This window comes from Copadichromis virginalis, linkage group LG6, assembly GCF_057382275.1.
Source record: "Copadichromis virginalis isolate Kocher_CV1m ecotype Utaka linkage group LG6, C_Virginalis_male_GT1.1, whole genome shotgun sequence".
Lineage (NCBI taxonomy): Eukaryota > Metazoa > Chordata > Actinopteri > Cichliformes > Cichlidae > Copadichromis > Copadichromis virginalis.
In genome coordinates, this window is record NC_140623.1 from 5,910,054 (window position 1) to 5,924,814 (window position 14,761).

At 44.0% G+C, this 14,761-nt stretch overlaps 1 protein-coding gene across 1 annotated transcript in view; it reads right to left on the reverse strand.

The window, feature by feature from the left end:
• The window catches only part of slc43a1b (solute carrier family 43 member 1b), a 30,269-nt gene extending 15,843 nt beyond the window's left edge, over nt 1–14,426 (reverse strand). Inside the window, exons 1-10 of the mRNA XM_085458353.1 lie at nt 14,281–14,426; nt 12,260–12,418; nt 11,872–12,055; nt 11,620–11,675; nt 11,347–11,423; nt 4,895–4,987; nt 4,389–4,522; nt 3,245–3,387; nt 2,385–2,531; nt 1,824–1,859 (exon numbers count right to left, since the gene is read on the reverse strand). Of these exons, the coding sequence (XP_085314479.1) occupies nt 1,824–1,859; nt 2,385–2,531; nt 3,245–3,387; nt 4,389–4,522; nt 4,895–4,987; nt 11,347–11,423; nt 11,620–11,675; nt 11,872–12,055; nt 12,260–12,413 (1,024 nt within the window). The 5' untranslated portion in view covers nt 12,414–12,418; nt 14,281–14,426. The remainder of the gene's footprint in view (nt 1–1,823; nt 1,860–2,384; nt 2,532–3,244; nt 3,388–4,388; nt 4,523–4,894; nt 4,988–11,346; nt 11,424–11,619; nt 11,676–11,871; nt 12,056–12,259; nt 12,419–14,280) is intronic.
• Nucleotides 14,427–14,761: the final 335 nt, after the last annotated feature.

Genomic DNA, 14,761 nt, shown 5'->3' on the forward strand with positions numbered 1-14,761 from the left:
AATCAGACTCTTCTGGGGTTGCTGGGCACATTAGGTGAAGAGAGGAGAAACTGGCGAGATCACCTGCCTGAGATGATCCAGGTATATAACCATACAGTGCACAGTTCTACAGGATATTCACCACATTATTTGATGTTTGGAAGGCATGGATTTCTTCCCCAGGATCGGCTGATGGGCCTTACTGAAAATGTGGGCTGTTCTTCTGTAAGCAACTGGGTGCAATGCCATCAGAGACTGCTGCAGTATGCCTTCCGAAAAGCTCAAGACCATAGAGACTCTGAAATGTCCCGGCAAAAGAAATATCATGACCTGAAAGCAGATGCTCTTCCATTGCTGCCTGGAGAGAGAGTATTGCTACAGGACTTGAGAGCAAGGGGCCGAGGTAAGTTGGCAGATAGGTGGGAGCAGCGACCTTATGTCGTCATAAAACAAGCAGATCCTGATTTGCCGGTGTATGTAATTAGACAAGAAGGGGGAAATGTTGAGAAAGTGATGCATCGTAACTTAATGAGACCTTGTTTGCTACCTATGCAACAAGATATGCAGAACTCTAGGAGTGAGGTGGAGACAGCCAGGCAGGAAGATTTAAAAACTGGAAATGCATGGCCACACACTGGTAGATCTCCAGCTGCTCCACCCTGGGTCGGGTTTTGGCTTCCTACAGAAATCCCCCTCGAGGCTGGCCCAGAAGGCATCGAGACAGGACTCATTCATCAAGAACCCAGACGGTCAACAAGAACAACCAAAGGACTGCCTCCACAGAGATTTGGAGACTAATATTTATAGATTACATGGTCATTGGGACAATGACCATTTCAGCAGGGAGGGGTGTAACATGGTAGACTAATGTACCTGTGTTAATTCAGCTCCATATTATTGTGTGAAGTTGCACTGGGTTGGGAGTGGTTTTGTGTGTGTGTGTCACATTTTTGGTGAGCCAATGGCTGGAATGGGGTTGGACTAATTAGAGGCAGGTGTACTTGATTGCACTGATACACTGGTCTACTTATAGCCCACACTACAAACACTGTTGTGTTGTTTTGTCTCTCTGTGCAGGTATGTACTGTGATGAAATCAGATACGTTTGGGATGGATGGGTTTTGTCCTATGAATTCTATAGTGAAAGTGTAGTTTTGGCTCTCTGTGCAGGCCAGGGCCTATTATATGCCACAGCCTAAAGGTAGCAGAGTTGCAGAGGCTGGAGTGACCACTGGCTATATGCTTGCAGGGTGGTGGGTCTCCAAGGACAACTTCTAACCCTGTTACAGGCAACACATGGAGTGTAACTGGCCGTGTGGCATAGCTGGCTCTGGCCTTGGGACTGTGTGTTTTTATTTGATTCATAAATGGGACACTGGACTGTTTTCTTTTATCTCTTGATATATTTTGTCAATAAATTATCTTTTAGAATTTTATTGACTGTCATCTTTTTGCCCACGACTGAGACGGTTGGTCAGACCTAGAGTCTTTCTTTGGGTGTGTTACACTTGCATCTAGTCATAGCACAAGAACAAGAGCTCAGAGCCGATCAAAGCAGGTATTGGCCTTTTACAAAACAGCTGCAATTTTGAATTGGCCAAGAAAATTGCATTTGGTTGATCTCTAGAAAATGAATCACGAAGTTCCCATGAAATCTGAGTAACTCACTGTTCAAGGTGCTTTCTTGAAGTCGTTTGAAATTGTAAGTCTAACATGTTCCTTCCACAGAGTAAAACCAATCTGAATCTTAAGTCAGGACCCAAACAGGTCTTGGTCCTGGGTCGAGTCTCAGTGGACAGCAGTCATGTGTGTGCACCATTAGAACTGAGTGTTTTGGTTTATACCTTGTTTTTCCACCTCCTTCTGTAGCTCCTCAGAGGCTGAAAGAGACAGCAGCAGGTCAGGGATTACCAGAGACGGGTTAACAGCAATTATTCTCATTAGCAGCACACTCACTTTGGCCCTATAAACAAGTGACAAATAAAAGAAACGCTGAAACCATGTTCCCTTTGATTTGATGATTTGGCTCCAATGTGCACCTTACAAGGAAGCTCATTGCAGATCTGAGTGATTGCCTTTATGCTACGGTGAAACTATGGTAAAGCAGTCTTTTCCAGATTGCCTGCATTCATGTGGTGAGAGGGTTTACTAAATGGTTTGATGTGAATAAAAATGATGTGAATTCTGTGCCATAACCTTAACTTTCACCCAGCAGAACACTAAACACTTGATATAGAGTTTTTTTAAAAACCACATAAGGAATACCAAAACTGGAGCCTATCCCAGCTGTCATGGGGCGAGAGGCAGGGTACACCCTGGACAGGTCGCCAGTCTGTCGCAGGGCCAATGAAATAAACCATGGAGCATTTAGATTTAAAAAATAGAAAATGGACCATTATTCTTACGGTTGGGGTCGCCGTGGGTGACTAGGAACTCCATCATCTTATTCATAGCACCCATGAAGAAGATGAGCCTCAGCTGTGTCATCGCCATGGTGATAACACTCCACAGGAATATGGGAGAACACACAGAATGACAGAGCGGCACAGACGCTGAAGAAGGAGACAAAGAGAGAAAATGTATGAATGTACATTTAGCTTTTGGTTCAGCAGATACAGACCTCAGAGCCGTGCAGGTTCCAGCCAAAACTCTTTCAGTTCACTGAGAGTTCAGGTCCATCGCAGATTCTCACACAGTTCATTTTGCTGTTCATGGTAGTTTACAGTGCACACAAGTCTTTAAAGACTAGAAAGCCCAGGGGTGGCTGTAGCTCCGATGGCAGAGCAGGTCAGCCACTAATCAGAAGGTCGGTGGTTCAATCCCAGGCTCCCCCCTGGCTGTATGCCAAATATCATTGGGCAAGATACTAACCCCATGTTGGCCTACTGGTGGTGGTCAGAGGGCCCGGTGGCGCCAGTGTCCGGCAGGTGTGGCTTGCCATCACCAGTGTGTGAATGTAGGGTAAAGTGCTTTGGGGTCCTCAGGGACTGAGTAAAGCACTATACTAATGCAGGCCAGTTACCATTTTCCCATCACTGCAGATGCTGGACCACTGGTCTGTCAACCACTGGTCGACTCTCCCCTCGTGAACAAGACCCTGACGGTGTTTTTCTGGACTCGGGGCAACACTTAACCCTCATCAAAGGCAAGGGAGCCATAGATGACCGCTCGGACGATGGGAGCTTGATTTTTTTGAGAATAAAATCACTGAGAGTGTTGGCAGCAAGCTCAACTTAAACTAAACCCAAAATAACAAAACAAATACCTTGGGCTGTGCTGTGGGGGTCTGTGTGCTCAGGTACTGTCTGTCTGGATCCCATTGTGTCTTCCATTGCAGTCATGTGGGTGATATTCCTGTCCCCGGTCACGCTGTCCTCTGTCACAACCCCACTTATCTTCACCCTTTTACTGTTAAGAGGAAAAAAACACACAGAATGTAATGGGAAGAGTCATAATGTGCAATTCCCACTATCTCAAAGATGTTTTAAGTTGAAGACTTTTGGAGATACTCATAAAACGTGCCCGAAACCACAGCTGACGTTACTGAATCTGTAAAACTCAGAACACATGGGAAAGGTTCATCATGAAGCCTCGTGACAGCTGACATGAGTGGGTAACATGAAGTCACAACATGAGGAGCGATTCCCTCGTCAATATCTATATTAGTCTGAAGGCAGTGATTTATAGCCTAACCGACTGCAATGACTCTGTCCTCTGAGCAGCCTGTGCACAGCTGTCCCAGGTGTTGTTGTCACTCTTCTGTTCTCTGTGTTTTGTTCATGTCTCTTTCCATTGTGAGCTTTAGTCGACTCTCAGCGCTCTCAGTTCTGCATCCTGCACTCAGGTTTTTGTGTCGTCCCTGGAGAAATCTCTCAGGGAGAATGGAATCACCCCAAACTGGTACCGCTGTGGGAATCCAGGGAGCATCCACGCTCACCACTTCATGCATAATGGACCTTCCATGTGTACGGACATGTGCAGGTGTATATGCATGTATATGTATACATATGCATATTTAAGGTGTACATGTCTATAAATAGGAATAGTAGTGGTACAATAGTTATGTCAAGCTATATAGTTGATGTCTTCCATATTTCCAACCATATCCATAGTCACATACTGTGTATGCTACCGTTGTATGTAGTGTATTATCTTACTTTTTTCATTGATTGTACTTATTTGTATTTTTGTATTTCCTTCTGATATCTGTACCTGAGCTGAGGTGACGCAAAAACTTCCCCGTTGTGGGATCAATAAAGTCTTATCTTATCTTACAGTTCAGATATGATCACTACGCTCTGTAGGAGCAATCATACAGATCACAACTGTCTCATCATGAGACTTGTGTTCTACTTTTAAACGTCTGACACAGTTTCCAGTGTTAATTCGTCTATTCTGTTAAAACTGACGTGTATCTGATGTCTTCGGGTGCAGGGAAAGATTCAGTGGGCCAGTTCAGGAAGCAGTTTAGGATCACAGTGCACGCCATTCCAGCCCAGACCCACATGATGACCCGGAAAGAGACGCCAAGGTCATAAATCACCTGGAGAGGAGGAGGAGGAGTAGGACAGAGAAGCATGAGGGAAGAGATTTCAGGGTTGAGGTGAATAAAGGAAAGGTAAAACGTGTGCATGATGCTGCAAACTTGACCTTTAGTTACTGTTAATGTGAAATCTCACGGCAGTATCCTCCCTTTTATTTCCGCCCAGTGTTGTCTCTTGTTTATTCTTCTTCCTGTTTCCTGTCCACTGTACTCTCTGTCATCAGCTTTTTGGTCCTTCTGCCCCCTTTGCTTTCTTTCATGTTCCCTACAGTTTACAACCCTTCTGCTACAGTTTAACAAGCAATATCTTTTAGCTTTCAGCCAAGAAAGGTTTTCCACCTTTCAACGAGGTGTGTGAGTGTGTGTCTGTACCTTGACACCGGGGAAGGTGACAGCTGAAGAAGCATAGGAGCCAATCATCAGGGAGAGGATGGTTGATCGAATGTTCCCAAACATGTTCGGCAGCTAGATGAGAGAGAGAAACGATCGTGCTGTCACACGGAGCAAATCTGAGTTTCTGTCCAAGGACAAAAGCTTCAGAGCTTTCAACATTTTCTCTACAGTTGTACATTTTAATAAGTGACCAGCAGGTGGCGCTCTTAAAGGCTTTGTACAAACACAGGGGAAAAAAGTCGTGCCGTGTGTGTATGTGTGTGTGTCTATGGGTTCTTACTATACTGGTGGGGACCAAAATCAGGTCCCCACGAGGAGAGCAAACCAGACGTGTGTGTGTTTGGGTGTGCGAGTGTGTGTGTGCACACGTGTGTGTCACTCTAAGTATAGACACACGTGGAACAGTGCCGCCTCATGAATGTGGCTCAGTTACACTACAGGCTGTAATACTCAGTTGAAACTTGCATCAGTTTCATATATTTGGAGGATTACATTTAATACATCATTTGTCTTAATTTATTCAAACGTTACTTATGTAGCCAAGCGGCTACACTGTAACTCTGTAGTTACATTCATTCATTAAGTGTTGCTTAAACAACAAATTAGTGTAAGAGTCAGAGAGTGGAGGGATACATGAAGTGGAAATGTGAAAATATTTTTTCTCTACAGGAAGATGTTCAGTTGGTGGTTTGGGTGTAAACTGTACAGCTCTGTAAGACAGAGCCACCGTGACAGCATGCACTGGGCTGTAATATGGTTTCAGTTGTGTCAAATCCACACAGCCGTTCATAATTTTAGTCATGACTGCATTTACTCAGAGTTCACTCTATCTATAACTCTGCACTCTGGGGTGAGCTTGGATCCAGCCAAAGGCTCATCCTTTTGCTTTTCTACTGACTAACATCATCTTATTTTAACAAGCTGCACAGTGCATGTCAGGAGAGACTTTAATCAACACGTCCTGTGTTAAGTTACTACAGCGCCTTCCAAATGATTACGCACACAGAGTTTCAAAAGATTTTATAGGTTGTAGAGAATTGAAAATGGTCATTTGTTGAATTTGCAGCATTAGTAGATCAATTTCACTGACATCAAAAGTTATTTCAATCAAAAACATCTTAACAGGTCAAGTCACACAATAACACAGGACCCCTTATTTGATAGCAGTTTTACAATTCTTGCATCCATGGAACTTGTTTTTGGAAAGCTTCTGCTTGAATGTCTTTGCAGGATGTCAGAATAGCCTCTCAGAGCTGCTGTTTGGATGTGAACGGCCTCCCACCCTCATATTCTTTTACCTGAGGATGCTCCAAAGGTTCTCAGTAGGATTGAGGTCAGGGAAGAATGGGTTCCTCTCCTTTTATGCTGATAGCAGCCAAAGATGCAGAGGTGTGCCTCGTAGCATGAGATGGTGCATTGTCTTGCATGAAGATGGTTGTGTTGCAGAAAGCACAGTTCTTCTTTTTGTGCCAGGAAGAAAGTGGTCAGTCTGAAACTCTCCCCGTGATTCCAGCTCAAAAACGACTCCACTACCTTTTAGCTGACGACGCAGCCAGCCATCCACCTCTGCATCCATCTGGACCATCCAGGGTGGCGCTGCACTCATCAGTGACCAAGACTGTTTGAAAATTAGTCTTCATGTGGTTCTGGGCCCACTGCAGCGTTTCTGCTTGTGAGCATTGGTTAGGGGTGGCCGAATAGAAGGTTTATGCACAGCTGCCGGTCTCTGGAGGATCCTACAGCTTGACGTTCGCAGGGCTCCAGAGGCACCAGCAGCTTGAAATGTCTGTTTGCAGCTTTGTAATGGCCTTTTAGCAGCTGCTCTCTGGCAGAAACCTTCATCATTGTGCCTTTATCTGCACGAACCCATGTGTGCTCTGACTCAGCCACAAATCTCTTAACATTATGGTGATCACACGTAAATTTTCGTGAAAGAGGTTTTCATTACGTGTCCAAGGCGGTCAACTATTTCACGCTTTTCAGCAGAGATCATTTTTCCTTCCTAAATTGCTTGAAAATGGAGGCCTGCTTAATAATGTGGAACATCCTCCTTTAGTAGTTTTTCCTTTAATTGGGCTCACCTTGCAAACAACTGATCACAGGTGTCCGAGATTGATTTCAGTGATACAAAGAGTCCTGAGACACAATCCCATCCACGGGTTTAATTGAAAAACAACTTATTTAATCTTTATAACACTTAAACACTATTTGCATAATAATTTGGAACGTGGTGTATATTGACTATGACAGTATGAAGAAGAAGCGTCTCTGTTTTGTCTCAAAGGCTCTGCTCGTGTCGTTTCCTGTGGATCAGCGCTGTCCTGCTCTGATCTTTACACTTACACTGTTGTAGCAGCAGTGGTCATAAGCAGCTGCTGTGTGTGTTACATATTTGTATCACAGATATGAATAACACACCTTCATTTCTCACACACCTTCATTCGAAGAACAACAGAAGCTGCACTTGTGTTCACAGACCATCACTACTGGAGGTGTTTCTGAGCCCAGTCCCTGATTCAACGGCACCATCGTGCCTGTTCTTAACGCACACACATCCATCAGTTCCAGGTTCGATGGTTGTGCTCGGAGGTTTCTCCACATTCTCAGAATCCTTTGCTATCACGTACAGTTTACGATGACACAGTCTTCACAGTTTCACACTGACGGACATTATTCTGAGATATCTGAACAGTTTCTAGATGCGGGGTTATTTATCTATTTTTCACTTCTGTTACTGACCTGTGGTCAGTTAACCTGACGAGTCACTGTTCTGTTTTGACTATGTTCACATGCTAATGAGACAAATAAGAGGAAATTGTATTTCTATTGTTATACATCAGAAATTTGTGAAGCTTTTATTTTGACATCCGAATAGACAGGAAAGCCTTTATTTTGACATGTGCATAGACAGGAACAGTGGGGAAAGCATGGCTACACCTTTGAAATCTTTTGAGTTGAATCCAAAATACTCCTTCAGAAAGCAAAAGTAAGTTCAGTCAGTTCTTTGTATATTAGACAATTAGTAATGGGGTGTTTGAGACATTATTTTGTACCTTCCTTGAAGTGCAGTAGTTATAGGTCGTAGCTTCTGAGCTAATGATACAAGTGTACACTTGCCCACTACCTGCTTATTGTTCTTTGTATTAATATCAGATTGTATATCTACAGGATGCTTATCTTGAAGTCTCCTATGTTAGTGGCTAAATACACTTACCTGCTGATTGTATGACAATCATTAAGAGTTTAGTTTTATGTGTTTCTAGTTTCACTCCAGTTCAATGATGTCAGTTCAACACTATGTTCGAGGAGCAAGTACGCTCACCTCCCTGGCTCTTGAGTTTGGCTGGCTGTTCACGCTCAGGGAGTTCAACACATAGAGAGAGCAGTACAGTCACCGTGTTTTCCTCTAACTGTTTCTTTTTAGTATCGTTTACCTTTTTGGCCTTTTGTTGCTCCCATTAATCAAAACAAGCCATTTTTTTAAATCAAATGATACAATGTCTCAGTTTAAATATTTAAAATCATTTTTATGTTATACTGTGGAAACAAAACATGGCTTTGTCAGAGTTACAAACCATTGAGTTCTGTTTTTATTTACGTTGCGTCTTAACTTCTTTTTTGAATTGGGGTTGTAACTATGGTGTCACAAGTGTTCACGCTGAAGGTGTCATGAGAAACACTCTTTGTTTACATAAATGAAATGAAATGAAACCGATAATATCGGAGAATTCAGCTATAGCATGCAACAGGCCGTCAGTTTCTTTGTTTGTACATTGCCCTCATTTGCCCCAGTGTAAATATCACTGGGTTTTATTTGTCTGTCTACAGCCTCAGGTTCAGCTGAAGTCATGCCTTCCCAGAGTAATGTTCCCATGTTGTAGGTTTGCCTTGGCTCTCCATTCTTATCAGCCCTCCCCTCTTTTCCATCGCTGTGTTGCCTCTGTGCACACACAGCTTATAAAGCATAAGCATGAAGTTCCAACCACAAATATCACAACACCAGCTGCAGGTCAGTTCCACAGAATGACACCAGTGGGTCTTTTTGTGTTAATTCATTGCAAATTAACATGAAGCACAAGCCCGTAGCTACATAAATCCGATAACTAGACAAGAATGTTAATATTGATGCATATGCATATGTATATACAGTATATGTATGGTATGGTATACATATCTATCTATCTATAAAATGAAAATGCAAAAAGAGTCATTGTTGTTTCACAGTAACATGCTGCAGCCACTCTGGATCGTGGCCGGCTGGTTTCTTAAATTTCTGCTGAATATTCAGTTTTACATAAACTAGCACACACTTGGTTTCATGTCTGATTTATTCCTTTTCTATTCTGGCTGAGCACTCAAAGTGTTTTACTGCAAGCCACCCGGCACGTTACTTCATGTCTTCTGGTGCTGTTTCTGACTGTTTCTGACTGTTTCTGACTGTTTCTGACTGTTTCTAACTCGCTCACATCATCACTGGATTTGTGGACAGGACACTTTGACATGTGGATGCTGGAAGAGCTGGGAACCAGTTATTATACGGCAGCTTTATCAAAGCTAAACAAGTGTTACTGACTATATATATCAGGTACTTATGTAAGAGCCCCCCCCCCCCCCCACACACACACACACACACACCATTGTGTCTCAATAACTTCAGCCAGCATTACCCATATGGAAAAGATATATATAAATCTTATAAAGTTATTATCTCTCTTGTATGAAACTTGTATGAAAAGCATACAAGAGTGAAAACACATATAAGATCCCTTAAAAAATTATATAATGAAACTTGTATGTTTTGTATACTTACTAAAAACATATATGATTTACTCATGAAAGTGGCCACTTTCATGAGTAAATCATATATGTTTTTACGATTTCTTTTCCATATGGGTACACTTGGAACATTCACTTAGACACTGTTTTTAACCCTAAGATATCGGCTTGTTGCCCCACCTGACCTGAACCCTTAACAAACAATACACTCACCTACACACACCCACTCAGGCTCATGTTATTTTAGGTCTGTAGGAGAGAGACCAATGGAGTGAGGGGCTGACAGGGGTGTGGGAGGGTGTGTTGACCAGCCAGCTTTGTGATTGGTTGAAGGACTGCTGCTGAATTTAGAACAAGTTTTTGAAAACACACACACTCTAAGTATGTTCTGCATCTGACTGTGTGGACAGGTGGTTGGAGTTTGGACCTGGGGCAGATGGAAACGTAGGGATATGGGGCAGTCTGATGCCCAGCAGTGTATATATTGCATCATACTGCGAACTTTGTTCCATGTGCAAGTCTCTGCTTCCCATCACTGCTGAGTGAACTTGTTATAACTGACTTTAACTCGATTGACCCCTCGTGATAAATGTTTCTGGTGCCTCCATTCCGGCTGCAAAAAACTGAATATGCCATTTACCATAGACTTCTGCAGTCGCAGCTATCGCCATCTGGTGGTTGCAAGATAGAATGCAGATGCAAGGCACTTCATCAACATAAACACAAAGCCTTATGTTTGTGTTCTGTGAAATCAGCAGCTGTGCGTTCATACTCATCTCTCTCTCTACCACACAGACCAGCACAGCGACTGCATCACTCTTTGTACAGTATGTCCACTCACAACACTGTGAACAACACTGAGAGGCACGTGACACAAACTGAACGTCAAGTTAGTTCCCCCGAAAGGTCGTGTTTGGTTGTCACTGATGGTAACTTACTCATCCCCAGAGGTTTGAAATGCCAGAAAAGGCAGTGTGAGTGTGTGTGTCTGTGTGTATGAGTGTGTCTGTGTGTATGAGTGTGTGTGTGTGTGTGTGTGTGTGAGTGTGTGTGTGTGTGTGAGTGTGTGTGTGTCTGTGTGTGTGAGTGTGTGTGTGTCTGTGTGTATGAGTGTGTGTGTGTGTGTGTATGAGTGTGTGTGTGTGTGAGTGTGTGTGTGTCTGTGTGTATGAGTGTGTGTGTGTGTGTGTGTGAGTGTGTGTGTGAGTGTGTCTGTGTATCTATGTGTGTATCTGTGTGTGTGAGTGAGTGTGTGTGTCTGTGAGTGTGTGTGTATGAGTGTGTGTATGAGTGTGTGTGTGTGTGTGTGTGTGTGTGTGAGTGTGTGTGTGTGTGTGTCTGTGTGTGTGAGTGTGTGTGTGTCTGTGTGTGAGTGTGTGTGTGTCTGTGTGTATGAGTGTGTGTGTGTGTGTGTGTGTATGAGTGTGTGTGTGTGTGAGTGTGTGTGTGTCTGTGTGTATGAGTGTGTGTGTGTGTGTGTGTGAGTGTGTGTGTGAGTGTGTCTGTGTATCTATGTGTGTGTATGAGTGTGTGTATGAGTGTGTGTGTGTGTGTGTGTGTGTGTGTGTGAGTGTGTCTGTGTGTGTGAGTGTGTGTGTGTCTGTGTGTCTGTGTGTCTGTGTGTGTGTGTGTGCGTGTGTGAGTGGAAATCGTACTGTGAGTGAAGTGAAGGTCAGGCAGATTCCTCCAAAACCATTCAAGGACACAGCCAGGAAGATGAGGCCCGACAGGACTGATGGACCAAACGAGAAATACCTTCAGCTGTGATGAAACCAAGTGTCACTTCCTGTCTACTTTCCCTGACCAGAGGTGGACGTTGTAAACATGTGGCAGTGTTATATCATAATGAGGAGGGAGGGTGGCATACTAAAACTACAAATATGTCTCTGCTAGAGTTTGCCTTTGTGTGTGCTGACGTGTTTCCTCACCTTCAGGGTCATACGCAGCAGCAGCTATTATGGCGCAGGAGGCTGCGAAACATGAACTGAAATACATAAAGACACAGACGTCTGAGTACCTCACATTTCACTCTGTTTGACACTAAATCAGGCATCCCTGCCAAGCTGCTCAGCCCAACAGTTAAACTCACACGTGATGATGCAGTCAGCCCTCAAACCTTTTCACTCAGAACATGAACTAAAGTTTAAAGTGTCTTTGATTGGTTCATTTAGCTGTCATACCTGCCAATGAGTCTCAGTGGTCGTGGCCCATATTTGTCCATCAAGATCCCCAGGGGTAATGTGGCTGCGCTCAAGAGGAAGGATCCGATGGTGAAGCCGAGATTCAGTATCTCCTCTTGTTCCACACAACTCTTCCAATCGTTGCCCTGCATGAAAGTCGCATTCGTGTCCGCAGTCTCGTTTCCTGGGACGGGTCATAGAAGAAGCAAATCAGGACGACCAAATAAAGACTGCTTCAGCTACCGAAAGCACCTCGTGCCACAATATCCTCATTTCTAGCAAGGTTAAATACTGCAAGGCTAAAGTGAAAGAGGCGCCTGCTTGTGGATGATTCCTGCAGTGCATTGTTTCTTTTAATGAAACAGACGTCATTTTACAGCGGTCTTACCAGGGCAAAGGTGAGAATAGAAGCCTTCCTTCTTCAGCATGATGAGCAGCGAGGCCCAGCCCAGCAGCACAGCAGAGAACAGCAGGTTCTCTACGATGGCTGTGATGGCCATCCACCACCTCCTCCTGTATGCCTGTGACAAGCTGGGAGCCATGACGGCTGGAGATACAGGGAAGACGTGAGTGTGATTCCCTGTCTCTCCTGCACAGTGTCCCCAAACACAGCACTGGACTTTTTCAGATCACTGCTTAAATCAACTTCTCTGGCCAAACAAGTCATTAACCCAGAGTCTATATGTAATAGATTACAAGTGGGCAAGTTATTTACTTGGAGGTCTTTGTTTGTTTTACGTTTCTTTGTCAGTGTCAGACACAACGCAGGAACACATCTGTTACATATACATGAACCTAAACTTGTGGAGTTCTTGCAATGCTCTTTGTTGGACTTGATTCATGCAAAGCTATAAGAGTAGCTTTGCATGAATTACAGCTGAACGTGAGACACCCAGCGCGACTTGGCGCGACATCGCCCTTTGTTTGGTGAAGTCTTGTCGTGTTACCTTTTTAAACCCTGAGGAATCTTGATTATGAGTCAGTCACTAGTTACAAGTCGTCCCGCCTCCATCTGGACTCCTGTGCACCATCGTCAGTGTGGAAACAATAAACTCCTTTCACACTGCAGAGCTGCAGTTTGTGCTCTTCATCAGCCAATGAAACACAGGACAGCGCTAGCTTAAATATAGGTCACGTGACCACCACCAGTGACTGCATTTAATTACTCTTATTTCCTTTTGTCTTTTTTCCTCATGTCAAGGCGATGTGTATTACTTGTAGCTTTCTCAGCTGTTTGTGCTTCATAAGATGTTGTTTTCATTGGTTATTCCTGCTGTTGGTCATGGTCCTGTGACCTGTGACAGGTGATGACGAGCATGTGGGCCTGAAACATCAAGCACTAAACAAACTGGGAGTTCTGCAGTGTGCGAGCTGTTGGTGGTGGTCAGTTCCACGTGGTAGTGAGGACGTGCGAGGATGCTTTCCTGTTTGAGGGTCACTATATTTATGTTATTATTTTTAAAAAGCAGGTGGAGCTTCACCTTAGAGCTGTCACAAAAGGAATTATTGAGGGGGTAGGAAGGAGGAGGAGTTTGACCTCATATGACCCACAGTAGGAGCTATCGGGTGTCATCACGTTAGAGGGCATTACGCTGACTTTAACTTCATAGAGACTGACCCTGGGACTAACGTTAACCCTGACAACAGTGCCAGTAATGATGTAGGTCTGTCCATGTGTCAACATCTGCAAATAAGAGATCAGATCTTTATGAAGTCACAGTGTGGGCATATCCCTGATGTGGTCATATTAGCACACTGCTGTTCAAACCTTATGTTTTTGAGGGGCAGCCAATCAGAAGAAAGGGGTCCTTAAAAGAGACGAAGGGCTAAAACAGCATTTTTCAGACAGATGATGACCTGCAGAGCTACTTTAATGTGCAAGAATTAGACTGCGTGACTGGAAAAGAGCAAAAATAAGCTAACTAGATGTGACGTGGCAGAACGGTGGTGCGTTGTTTGAATTGTTTCCTCACATGAAGACGATTCCTGGCAGCCTGTCTGCGTGGGGTTTGCATGGTCCCAGTGTGCCTGTGAAGTACTCTAGCTTGTACACTGGTTAGCGTGGTACTTAAAGGACCTTGAGTGGTCAGTAAGACGAGCCCAGCATTAAATAACTGCCATGCTTTTGGAAATGAATGAGTAACTTGGTGCTGTGTCCACTGTGGTCTCCACTCGATGTGATGTTTCTTTTAATGCTGTTAGCCTGCTTTCATGTTTCAAAGACCTTTCTGATTGGCCAACAAAAATCTCTTTACTGTCAGCAGTTTTAAAATGCGGACACAGAGAGGACACGTGGGAACGACTGAACAATATTAATAGTTACAAACAAAGACGTGGTCCACATTCATCAAGCACGACCTCCACTGCACGTGGCAGCGTGAGGTGAAAACACACCTTAGAATGACTTACTTTACAAGCTGCTCTCCACCTGCAGTTGATCTGTTTCACACTTCTGCTCTGCTCCTCCTCTTCCCGACAGGAGAACGTTCAAACTCTCACGATGTTCGTCCCACTGTGCCGGCAGTATGTGGTGGCACATGTGTGAGCTCACATGGACTCTTTCTCTCTCTATAAATGGAGCTCAAGTCTCACCCACCCTCCTCCCTGACCTTAACACAGCACACACTTTTGGGCTTGCTCGGTCAGCTCGGCCATGATTTGTGGTTTGATCTGAATGAAGGCAGATAAAGTCTGCTGTCTATCAGCTGATGCATTTTTACACTTTCAGTGAAATTCTTACTCATTAAAAACGATCAGGGCTTCAGATTTGACAGTTTCACTCTGATCTCAGTACAGGGCGTACTGGCAGCTTACTCACTGGACCCACCTTGTGGTGAACTATAACACTGTTGAAATCTGACACCTGTGAGGGAACCACAGAAGTCGTCAA